At 42.4% G+C, this 16,653-nt stretch overlaps 1 protein-coding gene across 1 annotated transcript in view; it reads right to left on the reverse strand.

Moving 5' to 3' along the window:
* sorbs1 (sorbin and SH3 domain containing 1) overlaps nt 1–16,653 on the reverse strand; it is a 42,614-nt gene that overhangs the window by 11,556 nt on the left and 14,405 nt on the right. Inside the window, exons 9-16 of the mRNA XM_085428746.1 lie at nt 16,445–16,519; nt 14,675–14,734; nt 11,957–11,992; nt 11,746–11,848; nt 10,724–10,838; nt 7,560–7,643; nt 3,477–3,526; nt 1,450–1,628 (exon numbers count right to left, since the gene is read on the reverse strand). Coding sequence (XP_085284872.1) covers nt 1,450–1,628; nt 3,477–3,526; nt 7,560–7,643; nt 10,724–10,838; nt 11,746–11,848; nt 11,957–11,992; nt 14,675–14,734; nt 16,445–16,519 — 702 coding nt within the window. The remainder of the gene's footprint in view (nt 1–1,449; nt 1,629–3,476; nt 3,527–7,559; nt 7,644–10,723; nt 10,839–11,745; nt 11,849–11,956; nt 11,993–14,674; nt 14,735–16,444; nt 16,520–16,653) is intronic.

Below are 16,653 nucleotides of genomic sequence, written 5' to 3' on the forward strand. Positions count from 1 at the left end.
CCCCAAACAAAAAAAACAAAAAACCCCCCCAAAACTATTCTGAGTCGACCTGCACAGTGAAAAATGAAAACCTATGAGAAATACTCATGTCAGTTCCTGGCTATACTAAGCTTGTGACAGCACTACAGATGGCACTGGGAAATGACACAACGCTTTCGCATGCTGCGAGCCACTTCTGTAGCATGAGTGACCAATCTGTCGCGTTCGTATCTGCCAGGAAAAACACACGCACTGAGGAAGTTAACTTGATATACTATCCAAGTCATATGGCAAGTAAAGAGTTACCATTCAGCCCACAAAAAAAAGCCCAGAAGGAGGCTCTGTTCTTTGAAACACAAAGATATTTTTTAAATTTTATTTTAAGAGCGCAAGGCAGAAACACATGATGATGATGAAGTGTTCCTTGCACTTGGTTATGTCTTCGGGCTTGTCTACACTCTACCTTCTGTGTCTTAAATAGAAAGAGACTCTAATGATCAAGGTGGCGCCTCAGGCGGGAGGGTGAAACAGGAGTGTGGTAGTCAGTTGACTGGAGAGCCAAATTTATTTACCACAGTTCAAATGGTTAAAAGTCAACACAAATTGGTCCAGAACAGCAGATGTAAATGGCTCTTCTTTTATAAGATTCCTGTAACAGTCATATTTTATGGAAAATACACCAAACTTTAAGTATTGGTGGGCAGTTTATAATCTGCTTATATCCCTAATGTAATGTACTGACATGTACTGGGTCAAACTGCCTCTTACACTCTTTTTCTTACATCTCTTCTTCTCTCCACCTGAGTGTTTCTCTCTCTAGCCATGTGCGCAGGCATTCCAGCCTCTGACCCCACACTGACAGCTGACTTCCTCATGCCCGCCCACCCTCTGTGTCCTTTCTGTTTATCTCAACCCTGTCTGGCTGGGTTGTGAAGAGCAGAGCTCGTTTTATCTCACGCGTATCTCCTCGTCCATCCCCTCACTGGCCCTTAGCTCCCTGGCGCTGGAACGCTCTGGAGTCTTGCCCTAAGCCTGCCTAGCGACTGGCAGCTCACAACTGGAGCAAGGGTGGGTGGGTGGGGGAGCCCCAAGGTTAGCTTCCATCGACTTAACAAGACAACCTCACTCCCTCCGTGAGTTTTCCAAAGCAGATACAGTACACGCTTGATGAAAACATCCATGGCATTAAAAGCTTCTGGGGGAAATGAATGCTGTGAGGTGATTGGCCAATGCTGTGTGGTCTGGGAGCAAAGGAAAATGTGTGAATTCCGACATAAAAGTAAACAGAAACAGATGTATCCCTGTCTGATGATTTGAATGGTCCAGCATCACCGCCTCTAACTGATTGGTTCTGTCTCGGCAGGAGAAGCCTTTAAAGGCCAGCTGAACTGTCTACCATGTCCACATACATAAACATACACACACCTGCTTTTTTTACTGGCCACATATGTGAAGTAGCTGCTATCCTACCTTTAGAGGAGGAGGAGCTGCCGGGGCGCTTGTTTAGAGCCCGTAGACCTTGCAAGGGAATATCGCCGCCCTCTAGGACACTCTTGTAAACATGACGGTCACATTCTGGAGCCACAGGCTCATCAGTAGATGATCCTCTGTCCTTCTCCACCTCGCTGTGTCCAGACTTGCTTGAGGAGCTAGACAGCAAATCACAGGAACGCAGACAGCTAATTAAACACAGTCAATTTCGTTCAGCAAGAGCTGTTGTTGAATGTTTTTATGATAGCCAAAGGCACACAAATTGGGTAATGGGCTGCCATATGGTTCTTATTTAGCATATCTTGAGGTAATTCCTGTCTTTGCAGACTTGTGGGAGACGAAATAACCAGAAACAGAAAAAAGCTAAACGAGAGAGGGAGAGAGAAAGGCTGAATTTGGAGGCTGATGTTGAGAGAAGACACTGGCTACAACAGATATCTTGGCATTCTAGAGAGGCCAGCAGCAGAGATTTCTATAAATATTCTCCGAACATTCCCACATGGTACATCAGCCCCTGCCATGCACCTGTAAGACTCTCAGGTTAACTCTCTTTCCCATGCTGTCATGTGTTATTCATGTTGCTTCTCTCTCTGTACAAACAATCCTCCCGTTTAAAGAGACGTAGTCGCCAATAACATCTTGGTAATATAAAAACCCATTCAAACCATAGTGTTTAACATCTGCAGTGCTGCCAAGCCAAAGTTTTACATACTTGCGAATACCTCAACAAGAAGCTCTTTCATAGCTGTCAGAGAAAAAAAAAAAAGTGCGCTGCTGGCTATACAGAGCCATTAAAATCACGTTGGCTCTACTTTACTTGCAAGAATTCACATAAACGGTCTCCAGGAAATGTACAGTACAGGAGCCATGCCAGATTTAGAAGAAGAAGAATCTCCAGGGAAGGTTCAAGGAAAATCAGACACCACTGTGACGCTTTAAAAGCAGCAACACTTCCTGCAGGTTAAAAACAGTAACACATTTATCTGGAATGATGAGGATTTCCATGAAATGCAAGTCACTGTGTACGTACTGCTCCATCATGACAAATTTCTCTTTTGTACGTTCATTAGATCAGTTTTAATGAATCTATTTCTGAGAGAATAAGACGCACTCCCATGTGCTGTGCTGCCTCAAAACATACACAAATTTGCTTAGCGTGAGCCTAATGATGCTATTTGGGCAACACACAGCTCTTGAAAAGTCTTCAACTTCAGACAGAGTCAAAAAAAAAAAAAAAAAAAAAAAGAGGACTGCCATAAACATATGTGCCTTTGAAGGAAGTCAGTTTATGAGCTGAGGTTTCCCTTGAAAACCTTTGGGTGAGTGAAATTCCACTCGGCTTTCATCAACCACTTCTTCCTTTCAAATTAACAGCAAATCAGTGGATTAAAAAGCCGGGGTACGAATGTCTTTTGCAAATGCTTGGCCATGATGACATAATGATTGTAGCAGATGGAAACTTCTGGACTGTAAGCGCATGACAGTGACTATTACTCATACTTAAATTCCTAACATTTTATTACACAAACAGAAAAGACAGCATGCCAGTATCACCAGACAAAATTAAAATGATCAAAAGCTTTGTCCTAATGTGAGCTAACGTCAACTCTCATAATCCAGTTGCTCATCCTAGTTCTGTGCACACATTGGAAGGGACATAACGGTTTTCTGAGTTATGCAGCAGCTGGGCAAGTTCCCTCTATCCCAGTGACATCCAGGTTGCTGTCTTTAAATAAATCCCCACATAGCAGCCATGTCTCGACACCACAACCACCACCCCCGTAAAAAAGAAATACGGACAGAGGACACACTGTTCTGGTGGCTTTTTGCCTTATTAACAGGATCTCCTCAGGAAGCAGGAGTCTCCCGGTTGTAGGCGGGCGACCTCACCAGGGTGGAGAAATCTCTCATTGATATTTATACCCATAAGATGACTTAAATAATAATCTACACACTGGAAGGAGGACGCACAAACATTAAAATAAGGAGGAGAGGCATCGACTTACTACTGCTGCAGGTCGGAGGCTGTTTCCAAGGGGCTGAAAGAGGGGGCACTCTGCAACAAACCAAACAAAGAAGTCATTGATAGATCCACAGGAAGGTCTCCTCCAGCTAGAATAGAGGCAGCAGCATTAGCTGTGGCCAGATTCTCTCTTCTCCTCCTCTCTGTCGTTCACTCGCTGCTCTGCCGTTTCTGTCTCGAGCACCCGGGTTTCAGAGCTTCTCTGGTCTGGCTTGGCATGGAGGAGCAAGCGTGTGTTTTGGCCTGCATGCAAGTTGGAGAAACAAGCGGCAGTAAAGAGAGTGGAAGGGAGGGGGGCGGTGGGTGGGCGTGCATCGGTCAGGGGGCGCCCATGCGTGGAGGGGGCTGTCACAGGCTCAGCCAATGAACTGCTGTCTCCCGGTGAAGCCATCTCTTTTGTCTGATATTGGGTCGCTCTCATTATCACTGGACCAGACCGAGGGACAATTAACCAGCTGGTGGTGCAAGAAGGCCAAATTACGCACACACACACACACACACACACACACACATATACACGCTCAATATTCAAGCTCACACACTTGTCAAAGAAAAAAAAAATGCACTGAAACAACATATTATAAAAGAAACAGGTAATTATGTTATAAAGACAGAGAGCAAAAACAAAAGAAACACCACGTGAAGCACAAAGCGAGTGAAATGTTTAAATAAATGTAAGAGTAGCTGTTTTTAGTAGCTGCTGTTATCTCCAAAACATATGGGTGTGGGTGTATTGGGGGGGGATCATTCATGCAGCATGGTCGCACCAACATTTTGAATAGTTTACAGCAGACTAATTTTAGCACACTGTTTCTGTTGCTTTCCTCTTTTCGGACGTCACAGCAGGCAAAAATAACAGACGTGACACGGGCACTATGAATAAGAGCACAAGTGTTGTTTGCAAATACGATTGCACAATCCCTACCCCAGCCAGCCCGGCCTTGCTGTTAATGCCACATCCACTTCCCCGTGGCACGACCTAGCGTCCGCTTCCCACACCAACGACCAGACAAGGAACATTCTGAACAGCTCATTTGCCACAACATGCCTTTACACTTAGTTGCCAGGGCAGAAGGATCATTAATAACCTTTCAGAATAAGTGCCTGTCTTTATAAGAACGGCATATCGGGCTGGCAGGTCTATAGTCTGATCTATTTATAAAGCTAAATGTTCCATGTAGACTTGGGGAACACACAAGTGTCACTGAATTATCAGTGGCTCTTCCTTGCTCCACCACATCTTGTATCCCCCCCTTGTATCTGATAGGAAGAAGATGGTGTCCTCTGACACCCCAGGGTAATTGGGCTTACACACACACGCACACACACAGCATCAGTGGAAAGTAAACAGGAAACAAGCACGGGGCTTATCTGGAGTAAATGAATGGAATCTTAATCTGGTTATTTACAAGATGCCTGATTAGTGTCAGTTTATGTAAACTTTTCTTTATATAAAAGGTGGAAACTGGTCATTTTCAAACTAATCCGACACTGAAATCACTTAACATCAATTATTTTGTGACAGCTGACTAATGCTTTTATCCAGCTTGTAAAATAAAAGTGGAAAAAAGAAGATTGTTTGACAGGAAGAGACATGCATAAAGGATGAAACTACATGTTGTGAAAAGGGTCCAATGCTCTATATGGACATGGATATAAGCCTCTGTGAGTCAGTGGAACACCAATGACAGTATTTCTGCAGAATTTCATGTGCATGTTTCCTAACAGGTGTCCCCGTTTACTCAGAGCTCAGACTCCTGTAGGCAGCGTTCATTTTCAAAATAGCGATCGTGAGTGGGTCATGGTAACACGAATCCCATTCTTTCCAGCCCCTTGTTTTCTGTTGATATGCTCTCATGAAAACAAACAGCTTCCCCATTGTGAATGGCCTGTTATAGCCCTCCACGCCCCTCTTCTCTCCTCCTCTAAATGCTTAAAGGTAAAGGTTAAGTGTATAACATAGGTTAAATATGAAAGCACAATGAGCTGGCTGGCTTACGGAGTTGCCTCCTTTAGAATATGTCAGGTGATAGGGGGAGGCTCTATGTAACTCGGCGCTGAGACAGTGTGGCAGCAGCCCTCACGCCAGCATATGCTCGACAGATGGAGTCACCATGTCAGTTACAGGGGGCCAAAATGCTCTTCCTGACCAGAGATACGTGTGGAATTCCAGTTCCCGCAAGACATGTATATCGATGAGCCAGTGCTTGACCACGACTGCCACTGGATGCATTTTCCGGCTCTTGTTGAACCTTGAATTTGTGACTATTAATCAAGAGGGCCATCACTGCAATCATACACAGGTCACTGTTACTTAGTGACTAGAAGTGGCCACTAGTGGACAAGTAACGATTTGAAAGTAGAATTTACACAAAGCCTTGTTGTATAAAAAGGGACTTCAAATTGTTTTAAACCATCCATCCATCCATCCATCCATCCATCCATCCATTCGCTTCCGCTTATCCTTTTCAGGGTCGCGGGGGGCGCTGGAGCCTATCCCAGCTGTCATAGGGCGAGAGGCAGGGTACACCCTGGACAGGTCGCCAGTCTGTCGCAGGGCCATTCCTTGTTTTAAACCAAGGAATCAAAAACCTTTTATTATATTTAGGAACATTTTTCCTAATAATATAAAATGACTTAAAAGTTCTTCTTAGAGGTTCTTCTTGTCAGCACTCTAGGAGTAGTAAAAAGAGAGAGAACTAACTGAAGACAATTGAGATTTTTAGAGACTTCCTTCCATATCTCTAATCCAGTAATACCAAGTGACTGCTGATATGTCAATCAAACTCCAATGAGCCAGTGTGTCTGGCTGGCCCTTTAAGGTCAAATGCTGTGCATACCAGGTGCAGCTTTAGAAGTGACTTTGACATTAAACAGGAGCCAGTCATCAAGCCGAGCTCATCTGGCAAACATCCAGGCTGCCATGAGATAGAGACGGCCGCCTCCACCGCTAAACCTCCTCCACATATACACAAACCCGGAACAGGAGAGCCTGCCTCTACGTCTGGCTGATGCTAGGACATGATCTCATGCCGTAGCCAGTGGTGCCACCTCATATGATCCAGGGTGTGTCTCTGACTGACAGAGAGCGAGGAGAATCAACATCTGTTTGTGTGAAGCCAGCGCTACACTTGTCTGGTGCCAACTAATGCCCGAGGCATGGATTTGTCATGACACTGTATACTGCTTCATCACTGCCTGCACGCCTTTGGTAAAGATAGCAGACAAACAGCAATTATTATCTGAAGTGGCTGGGATTATCTTGGAACCTGATGCTCGTTTGGACTGCAGCCTCTCCAAGTGAAGAGTGACTTCTGTCTGAATCAGCCAGTCCAGGCCTCTGGCTTATGACATGTATGCTAGTTGGCAGGATGCACATCAAAGGATTTCTCTTGGGTTCTGAGATTAAGACATTGAAGAACAGGGTGCTTCCACAAAACATCAAAAGATCCCAATCAATAATCAGAACTTTTAAACACTATTAATCGAAATTGCACATGGATAAAGGCCACTGTTTTCTGCTGTCTGAATAGAATATGCTCACTCTGCCTCACAGGTGCAAATAAAAAGCTGAGATGCTCGTTTTTTGTTAAAAGAGGAACAAAAATAGATTGTTTCTATTTTAGATGCACCTGAGGAAAAAGTCCTGTGTATGATATGATAATCAAGGATGACAGTAGCTATATAAAGTCCTTTGGAAAGTTTGATCCTGATTGGTAATTATACATGTTGATTATTTTTAGAAATTTAAAAGCGAATATAAAAAGTCTAAGAGGAGTGAACAGAGACGGACTAAAGCTTATCAGTCATCGGTATTATTAATCCACATTGATGTGACACATGACAGTAATTTTAGTATAAGAGGAAAGAAAAAGTCCTCTCACACATTACCATATAACTGTTTTAATATAGGACGATCAGGGAAAAAAATAAAAGAGGGATGAGAAACTGACGTAGTCCTTACAGACATACAGTTTGTTTAGACAATATTTGAACATGGATGTTATCACATGCAATAGAAATATAATACAACATGCTGTCAAGTCTGAAGACAGCAGTCACTTACCGCTTTGTCAAACTCCATCTCTGAAAAGAATTTATACCAAGGCTCATTCTCTAAATCTACATCTTCTGGACTTACATCCTGAGTCTAGGGGCATGGTAACAAGAGGAGGAGAAAGACAAAGAGAAGACAGTTCAGACAGCACAGAATATACACACCGAGGAAATGAGCCCATAACATTGACTTGACTGAGCCAGTTTCTAACCAACAGGACAATTTTCAAGCAACGCTGTAGGTGCTCTCAAATAAATTAAAGATATGATTTGTATTGTTTTGAAGTTGATATTTGAATAGTTCAGGAAAGATCTTAGAAGGCTACTAATTTACTTTCTTGGTAAGCAGAAAATGAGAAGATTGTTATAAAGCAATAGCTAGCAGACAGGTCACTTAGCTTAGCACAAAGGCGGGAAACAGACAGTAAGAGACCCCAGGAAACTGCTGTTTAAAAAGTAAAGAAGTCATTTCTGACACTTTAAATTCAGTGAACACAAGTGTAACAAGTTATTTCGTTTCATAAGTGTTAGCAGGGTTGCTGTTTCTCTCATTTTCATCCTTTGTGCTATGCTAACCTGCTAGCTTTAGCTAGATATTTTGACAAATGGAGTGGTATACATCTTGTCATTTAAAGGCTTGGCAAAAAACAATTCAACAGGTTGCCCAAAATGTCAAATTATGCCTTCAACAATACAATACTCACATACACAAACTGTATGTACAACTACAAGCAGCTGGCGATGTTTTCCCTGTCTGCACTGTAAAGCTATGGTCCAGTTTAGAGAGAAAACACTGAGAAATACAAAGAGGATATTTTACAGGAAAATGACTTTAACTCTGAGTATTATTTACTCATTTATTTAACCACTGAAGCATATCGTTAGCCTCTGCTGAATGTCTAAATGCAACTTTGCATCTTTTCAAATACAATAGACTATGTGCACTTAGCATACGCTACTTCCGGTGTGGAAACTCCTGTGGGGAGCTTTGTTTCCGGTGTCCTATTCGTGCCTTGTTTATGGTTCAAAACAAGTTTAGCAAATGAATGAATCAAGCGGCGATTTACATTTCTATAGATGTCTTGGGCATTTACCCAATATATCTGTAAATGATGTTCATCGACTTGTCGATGTTTTTTCCCCCACGCCTCAGAGCAAAAGAGAAAAGGGATTCAAATTTTATATTTCTCAGTATCTGTAAACAGCGGTCCCTCGTTTATCACGGGTGTTATGTTCTAAAAATAACCAGCGATAGGTGAAATCAAGTAGCCAATTTTATTTTTTGACGGTGCAAAACGTTTCGTCGACATCGTTGACATACAGTACTGCACTTCGGAGTCACACTGCTAGCGATCGATGCAGCGATTCTGTACTGTACAGGAGAGACGTCACGGAGGAGTTCGTCTGCAGCGATCAGGACGCAGGACACAATGTGACGTAAAAAAAACAAAAGCATGCAAACTTGCACTAAAAATCAGCAAAACAGCGAGGTGAAAGGTGAACCGCGTTATAGCGAGAGACCACTGTAATTGTTAAGGTAAGTCACAACATACCCTTCGTAAATACTAATGTATAGAAACCCTTACCAGCAATCATTCATTTTTTGTGTGGCTTTTTTTCACGGTTTGTTGACATGCTGTGTAGGTGTGTACTTGACTAGCTGATATCGACATAACGGGGGAAACATCTGGTTTGACTATTCTTCACCTGTAGTTTGAATGCTGAACATTTTCCTGTTTAAATCATAAGACCAGTCACTATACAGAGATGTGCTTCTGAATGTGGACGATGTGTCTTCTGATTTTGTAATGCAGTTCTGCTTGTGTTGAGTGACGTAAACAACTGATCGATCTAAACTCTTTAAACGTCAAAGTTGATCATTAGATTTTTTATGACACAACAGTGGTGAGTGTTCCCACCTTCTGCTCTTTGTAACTCAACGCGATCTTTCCGTTTTCGAGTTTTGGACATGATTGTGGAGTATATCTTCGCAGTAGCGATTGACCGCAAAGTAAAGCTACCGGAAATGTACAACCCCACATCCGGTCTCAAACCAGGAAGTTAGCATTTTCTCGTGCACAGGGTCTACTACTTTAGAAGGGAGAAAGGAAAAACACTTTCAGCGACCAAAGATAACACACTATCTATAAAATACAAATGGATATAAAACTGTCCTTTAAGCCTTTTACCGGCACAAAGCTGTTATTTAATAAGAACTACATATCAATTTTATTCTAATCTAATTAACAAGCAGATACATAATGTCCAACAATACATGCATACTCATTCTTGATCCGCAGAAATGTAGTCATATATGGAGAACAACACAACTTTGTGTAACATGAATGGACTGAAAGGAAAATGACCACCTCCATTAACAAGCGCATTCTTCTATTATAACAATTTGAGCTTGTAATTAAAAACAACAGAGCTCATTATTTTACCCCTGTCCCGGGATGAATTGGAGCACACTCCTAATGAATGCACTGGTTGGCACTGCATTCATTAGGAGAATCAGGCTAGATCTTGCCTAAAAACATCTACTAGTTTGATGTAAATGGGCTTCAGACAGCAATTACATAACCAACTAAGTACTTCATTACAATACCGAATATTCCCATGTCCTCAATATTATGTAAGAGGGAAATATAAAAACAGCCACCTGAATCTTATGAGACACAAAAGATAACTCTCAAGGACACTGAGTAATGCTGCATCATTTCCTCATCACAAAGTGTCCAGGTGAGAAATGAACATAAGACAGAGAGCATTGCATTTCCTCTCTAGTAAACACACAGGATCAATGTTTAGTGTCTGTGCAGGGACTCTCGGGATGCTCTCACGAGCCGATTCAGCCCAATAACCTTAAACTGAACACAGGAAGACAATGGCTATCCTTAAGTTGTAAGTGATACTACTCCGCTTGCTTCCAAACAGGATCGTCTGTCACCGCAACAGGACACCCTTAAGGAATGTAGTGGCTACACATACGTCGCCTGCCGAGCCGTTAGTGAAGCTGCCACTCAGGAGCTTAGACACAGTGGAGGTGGTGGGGGTGCGGGGGTCGCATGATGGGTGGAGTGTGGAATAGCTCACACGACATGAAAACACAAAGGCAGAGAGAGGAAGGGAAAGAGAGAGGGCGGGGGAGAAACAGGCAGGAGGCTAGCATACCGTTCTCTCCAGCTTCAGCACCGATGATTTCCCCGGCTCGTACTCAAAGATGCTCTTGGGCTCGGCGCGGTACTTCCTGGTGTCTACCTTTTTATCTGGGGGCTCCCACTCATTCCTGTGAAGAGAGGCGGGAATTGGGGAAGGGTGGGGTGTGAGATCGAAGACAGCCAATCCTTATCAAGTAGTCTCCATAGCAACCAGCACAGGCTAAGATATCTTTTTTTTTTACGATTCATATATGACGTCCGCCCTCATTATGCCTGCCTCCCTGTCCTCCTCCTCTGCGTCTAATGATGATAGGACAGAAAATTCAATTCACAGTTGAGCCAAATGAGTAATTTGATTAGATAAACTAGATTGGACCTGGTAACAAAAAACAGAGCGCAGCATTTCCTGGGAGAATTTCTTAACAGACAGTCAAGTATAAAATGACTATTCAGAAAAACAGAAAAAAAAATAGGGCAAACAAAAAGCATGCCCTCTTTGATGAGCATCAAGAACAACGCGGGACGTTTCAGCAGCACTGATAACGACGCGTTTAGGAGCGCAGGGCTTCATCCACAAACACCAAGGAACAAGGAAGGTCAGTCCTCAACATGTCATCTGCAGCTTTTGTGGGCAACACTTTATCCTCTATCACCTGTCTGCCTTCATCACTCCATCACTCACGTCTCTGAGTGCAGAGGCAGGCCTTTGTCTGTGCTGACATGCGGTGTGGAAGGTTGACACTAATCATACTTCAAGCAAAAAACTAGAGGACACAGTGGTGGAAGCCAATGGGAACAAAGCATGCTTAGATTTTCAAAGTCAGGGAATAAATAGATTTTTTGCTCCACTACAGTAAGCCCTGCTTATCTACACTTACTAACTCTGTAGGTAAACACAGGCAGTATTTCAGTATTTGAAGTATTCCGAACTGTGAACAGCTTCTTCTTCTAACAAACACAAACAGAACTGTGCTGTGTGTTAAGTATCAAAGCAAACATCTTCTCTTTGGACTGGGGCAGATGGAAGATGCTGACCTTTTGGCAGAGGGTTTGAGGGAAGACGACCGCATTGGCACTGGCATCGAGCAGCCTCTTGAATCAACCTCATTCTCACTTTTTGAGCGTGGGACTGCTCTCACTGGAAATAGGAACATAAATACCTCAATACTTGCACTGTGTAAATAGTGCCTCCAAATTTAGAACATTATTTTGGTTGAACTCCTACAGCTACTTATCCCAGACTCACCTTCTTCCAAGTAACCAAAGGGGGTAGGACCATCATCTGAAAGAGGAAAGTACAGCAATAAAAAGTGATTTATTATTAATTTTATCTCTTGCTGTCTTTCTTACTTAAAAAGCAATGAATATAGCACAGTATTAAATAATTCAGAAGACACTGAAGACACTCTTTTCCTGCTTTTTCCCTTGCCTCACAACTTCCATTAGACCAAACACAGGCAAAGAGTGTCAAATCAAAGCACTTCAAGGGAAGCATTACTGAGCTAAAAGGGGATCCAAGCATCGATGAGCACTGAGGGTCTGACTGAGTAATGCACTGTAGAGCCACAGAGCCAGAACTGTCACAGTCAGAGAGCTCTGGTAAGAGTCACAGCTACACATCTACGTTGATCACTGAGCATCTCCTTTCATTTGACCTAAAACCTTGCTGTGGTGGCTAGATGTGCAAATCCAAAACCAAAACTATGAGCCAGACTCTACCTTAACCATCTAGTGCTTCAACCTAAACACTGGTTAGTAGAGTATTATTATGAGATCTTGCATAGATTCAACTCTGGGTAGCAGACTAAAAACCTTAATGTAGGACTACAGCAGCACCTAGTAGTGGAAATAATGCAAAAGATGCCTTATTGCAGAAAAGTCAGAATAAGCATCTACAAAATATTAAAAAAAAAGATTACAGCCTGAAATTTGTAGTAATAGATGGTTAACAGAAAAAAAAGAACATGACAATATTATTACATTTTTCTGATATAAAAGGAAAAATACACTTGAAGGCGTCGTGCATCATCCATGCATCAACTGGAAATAGTATATTATTCAGGGGATGATCATAACACTTCAGTAGATGAGATAACCTTTTCTTTAATCAATGATTGTTTCAATAATTGTAATAAAACTCAGAATTTAGTTATTTTTATTTCACTCCTGAAGTAGGATTTTTTGATAATTATGCATAAAAAGTATCACTCATTATATAATTTTGTTATTTACACCTGTCGTTTTCCTACTGTGTTATGCCACAGCATACAGTATTGTCCAAAAGTGTTGTGCCACCCCTCATTTCTTCATATTGTTCTTTAAGTAGCTTTGAGGAATAGTTCTCCGTGTATTCTTTTTCACTTCAGTCCAGTTCTGTCATGAACCGGCTGTGTGGAGGCAGATGAGGACCCAAACGCAAAACTCACAGAGGCAGGAACTGAACTCAAAATCACTGCTTTATTGCAGGTTTCACACTAAACTGGGAATACTAACAGAAGACCGTGGGAACACAGAAAAACACACAGGTTCGGGGAGAAGACATTGACGACACGACACTGACCTGATGGAGACATGCACATAAATACACAGAGGGTTAACGAGGGAAGTGGGAGCACACGGGGAACACAGCTGACACAGATAATCATAACGAGACAGGGCAGGAGCGAACACAACATGACGCATACTGACGAGAGACTGTCAAAGTAAAACAGGAAGTACACAGAGGTTCAGACAGGAGGAGAGAGAGCACGGGGAGAACACAGACATAACAGGCTGGGGAAAACATGGAATAAAACACAAGGAGAGACGAGGGCTCACAGATACACAGGGGCACACAGGAGGTAACCAAATAAGGAACATCTTAACTAAATAACCTAGGAACCAAGGCATAAATGTAGTGCCTCTTCACCTCACTGTACAATACCTTGTGCAATACTTTTGTAAATAGTCAACAGTGCAATAGACTCAATACAGTCTCGGTCGTTGTGTCCTTGGGCAAGACACTTCACCCGTTGCCTACTGGTGGTGGTCAGAGGGCCCGGTGGCGCCAGTGTCCGGCAGCCTCGCCTCTGTCAGTGCGCCCCAGGGTGGCTGTGGCTACAATGTAGCTTACCATCACCAGTGTGTGAATGTGTGTGTGAATGGGTGGATGACTGGATATGTAAAGCGCTTTGGGGTCCTTAGGGACTAGTAAAGCGCTATATAAATACAGGCCATTTAATACTTGAAATGTGCAATTCACTTGTATTTTTATTTTTTTATTCCTATTTATTCTATTTATCCCCTTTGTATATTTTATTTATATTTGTTTCTGTATTTATATATGTGTGTGTGTGTGTGTGTGTGTGTGTGTGTGTGTGTGTGTGTGTGTGTGTGTGTGTGTGTGTGTGTATATATATATATAACAATTCTGTAACTGTAACTTCGGTCGTTGCTGTGCTTTTTTTGGAAATCGAATTTCCCAGAGGAACCCACCCGAGGGATTAATAAAGTTCTATCTTATCTTATCTTAAATAGGGAACAAAATACAAAAACACATAAAAACTAAGAATACTGGGCCAACATGGCCCAGGACCATGACAAGTTCTTGTACCTGACCATTTTCAGAGAAATGTTTTTTTAAGCCACACTAACCTATGAATCATTTAAGCACCAGGCGCCTAACAAGGGCTGAACCTGTGTTGTTTTTACAAATGACAAACGACTCAGCAAAGAATCAATTTTTAAACTGAATTTTTAGTCACTTTGTTACCAGCAGCGTGTCTCGGCATTGCAGCATGTCCTTAAAAAAATGTGAGGAAATTGGAAAAATTGAGGACAAAAGAAAAAAAAAAAAGCCCAAAAAGCTACATACAGCAAACGAACAGCATCTGAAAGTCATGTACTTAAGAAATTGGAAAAAATCCAGCAAAGATCTGACACAGGACCTAAGAGGTGCATCCGGCCCTTAACTTGATCCATCTACCTTTCATTGAAGCCTCATCAGAAATGGTCTTTGTGGAAGAGCGAGTATCAAGAAGCCATTCTTAAGGAAGAAAAGGATAAGATATGTCAAATTACACAAAACCTGGACTGGAAATCAGTGGCTACAGGTCTTACAGAGTAATGAATACAAATGTGAAATTCGTGGTTCATTAGTATGTACAGGAGAGGTCAGGAGAGAGGGACAACAGTGAGTCTTTACAGACATCTGTAAAACATAACGGAGGCTCTGTCATGGTTTGGTGTTGCATTTCAGTTGGGATACTGAAGATGAAAATCGATGAAATTATATACACAGAAAAGCATCATCAGATTTTGGTTTACAATGCAATATGTCTGTGAAGGTTCTCAGTCATCCAGGTCATCGTAGTCAAAGGAGCTTGCAAAGAAAAGCGTCTGGACTTCTTTAAGTTGCTTGAAGATGTTTCACCTCCCATCCGAGAAGCTTCTTCAGTTTTAAGGTCAAATGGCGGAGAGTCCCAGATTTAAACCCAGTGGGAGTTTCCCCCCACAGAGGGACAAAAGGACCCCCTGATGATCCTCTAATCACCTGAGCCAAGGTGTGAAACTGGGTGTGGGTCCCAATCAGCCAGGGTTTCAGGGGAGCTCATTGTGAAACCTGGCCCCACCTTATCATGCGATTTCCTGAGGTCAGATGGCCCAGGATGTGAGTGGGCGTTAAGTCGTCTGGAGAGGGATCTCAAAACTGGATTATAGATGGCAGACAGTTGGTGTCGTAAACCCCCGCCTCTGTTCAAAGATGGTCGCTCACAGTGGACATAGATGGCTTCTTTCACTCCTCTTTCAAACCATCTGTCCTCTCTGTCCAAAATGTGAACATTGGCTTCGAAGAGCCACCTCCACAGGCCAAGACTCAGCAGTCCATCTGCATCTTAAGGATAAAGGACGCTCTTTTGAGGATACCAATGTTCTGCCATTTGACCTTAGAACTGAAAAAGCTTCTCGGATGAGAGGTGAAACGTCTTCAAGCAACTTAAAGAAGACCAGACACTTTTCTTTGCAAGCTCCTTTTACAATGCAATAACATCTAGAATGCATCTGATTGGCAACAGCTTTGTTTTTCAGCATGACAGTGATCACAAACACACTGCCAATGCAGTAAAAGCACACCTGGGCAGAAAAAAACACACAATCAGGAACACATTCAATCGTGGATTGGCCTCCCCAATGCCTGGACCTCAACATTACTGAATCCATGTGGGATCATCTTGACTGAGAACAGAACAAAAGGCAGCCAGAATCCAAAGAAGAGCTGTGACTGAGCTTCAAGAAGCCCGGAGAACTATTATTAAAGAGTACTTACAGAAATTACTAGAAAACTTCGCAAAAAGAGTTCAGGCTGTGTTGAAAAATAAAGGTGGTCAAACCAAATAGTGACTTTCAAGTTTGTTAGAACTGTACAAACTCTATTTTTTCCTTATATATTCTACACTTCCACGAAACAAGGGGTGGCACCAGACTTTTGCACAGTATTAGATGCAAACAGATTCGTTCTGTGATCAGGAGTTCTGCACGAACCTTGCGGTGTATTTAAAGATTACTGTAATAGTGACTGTTAAGAAACACATGTCAGAAAAGATTACATTAAAGCCTTTCTGCATCTTCGAGCTCGGTCGTTTCGAGGCGAGTAGGTACTAGCGCAAAGATTAAACACAGCTGAAGTATTTAAGAGGGTCCAAGATGGCTGCAGATTAGTAAAGCCAACGAGAGTGGAGTTACTGCCATCAGATACCTTTCGATTTCACCTGAATCTCATAGCTCTCAGGGAATATGTAGGTGGGACGGTAAGGGTTTTCCTCAATAGGCTCTATGCACAATGATGGAGAGACAGAGGACAGCATGACATAACACAGAGACACATATATAAAGACACACAGGGACAGAAACAGACCAGGCAAAACTGATCAAACAGAGAAACAACACAGAGTAGAAAAAAAGAAA

Source organism: Rhamphochromis longiceps, linkage group LG13 (assembly GCF_057381845.1).
Source record: "Rhamphochromis longiceps isolate RC_006_pf linkage group LG13, R_longiceps_female_GT1.1, whole genome shotgun sequence".
Lineage (NCBI taxonomy): Eukaryota > Metazoa > Chordata > Actinopteri > Cichliformes > Cichlidae > Rhamphochromis > Rhamphochromis longiceps.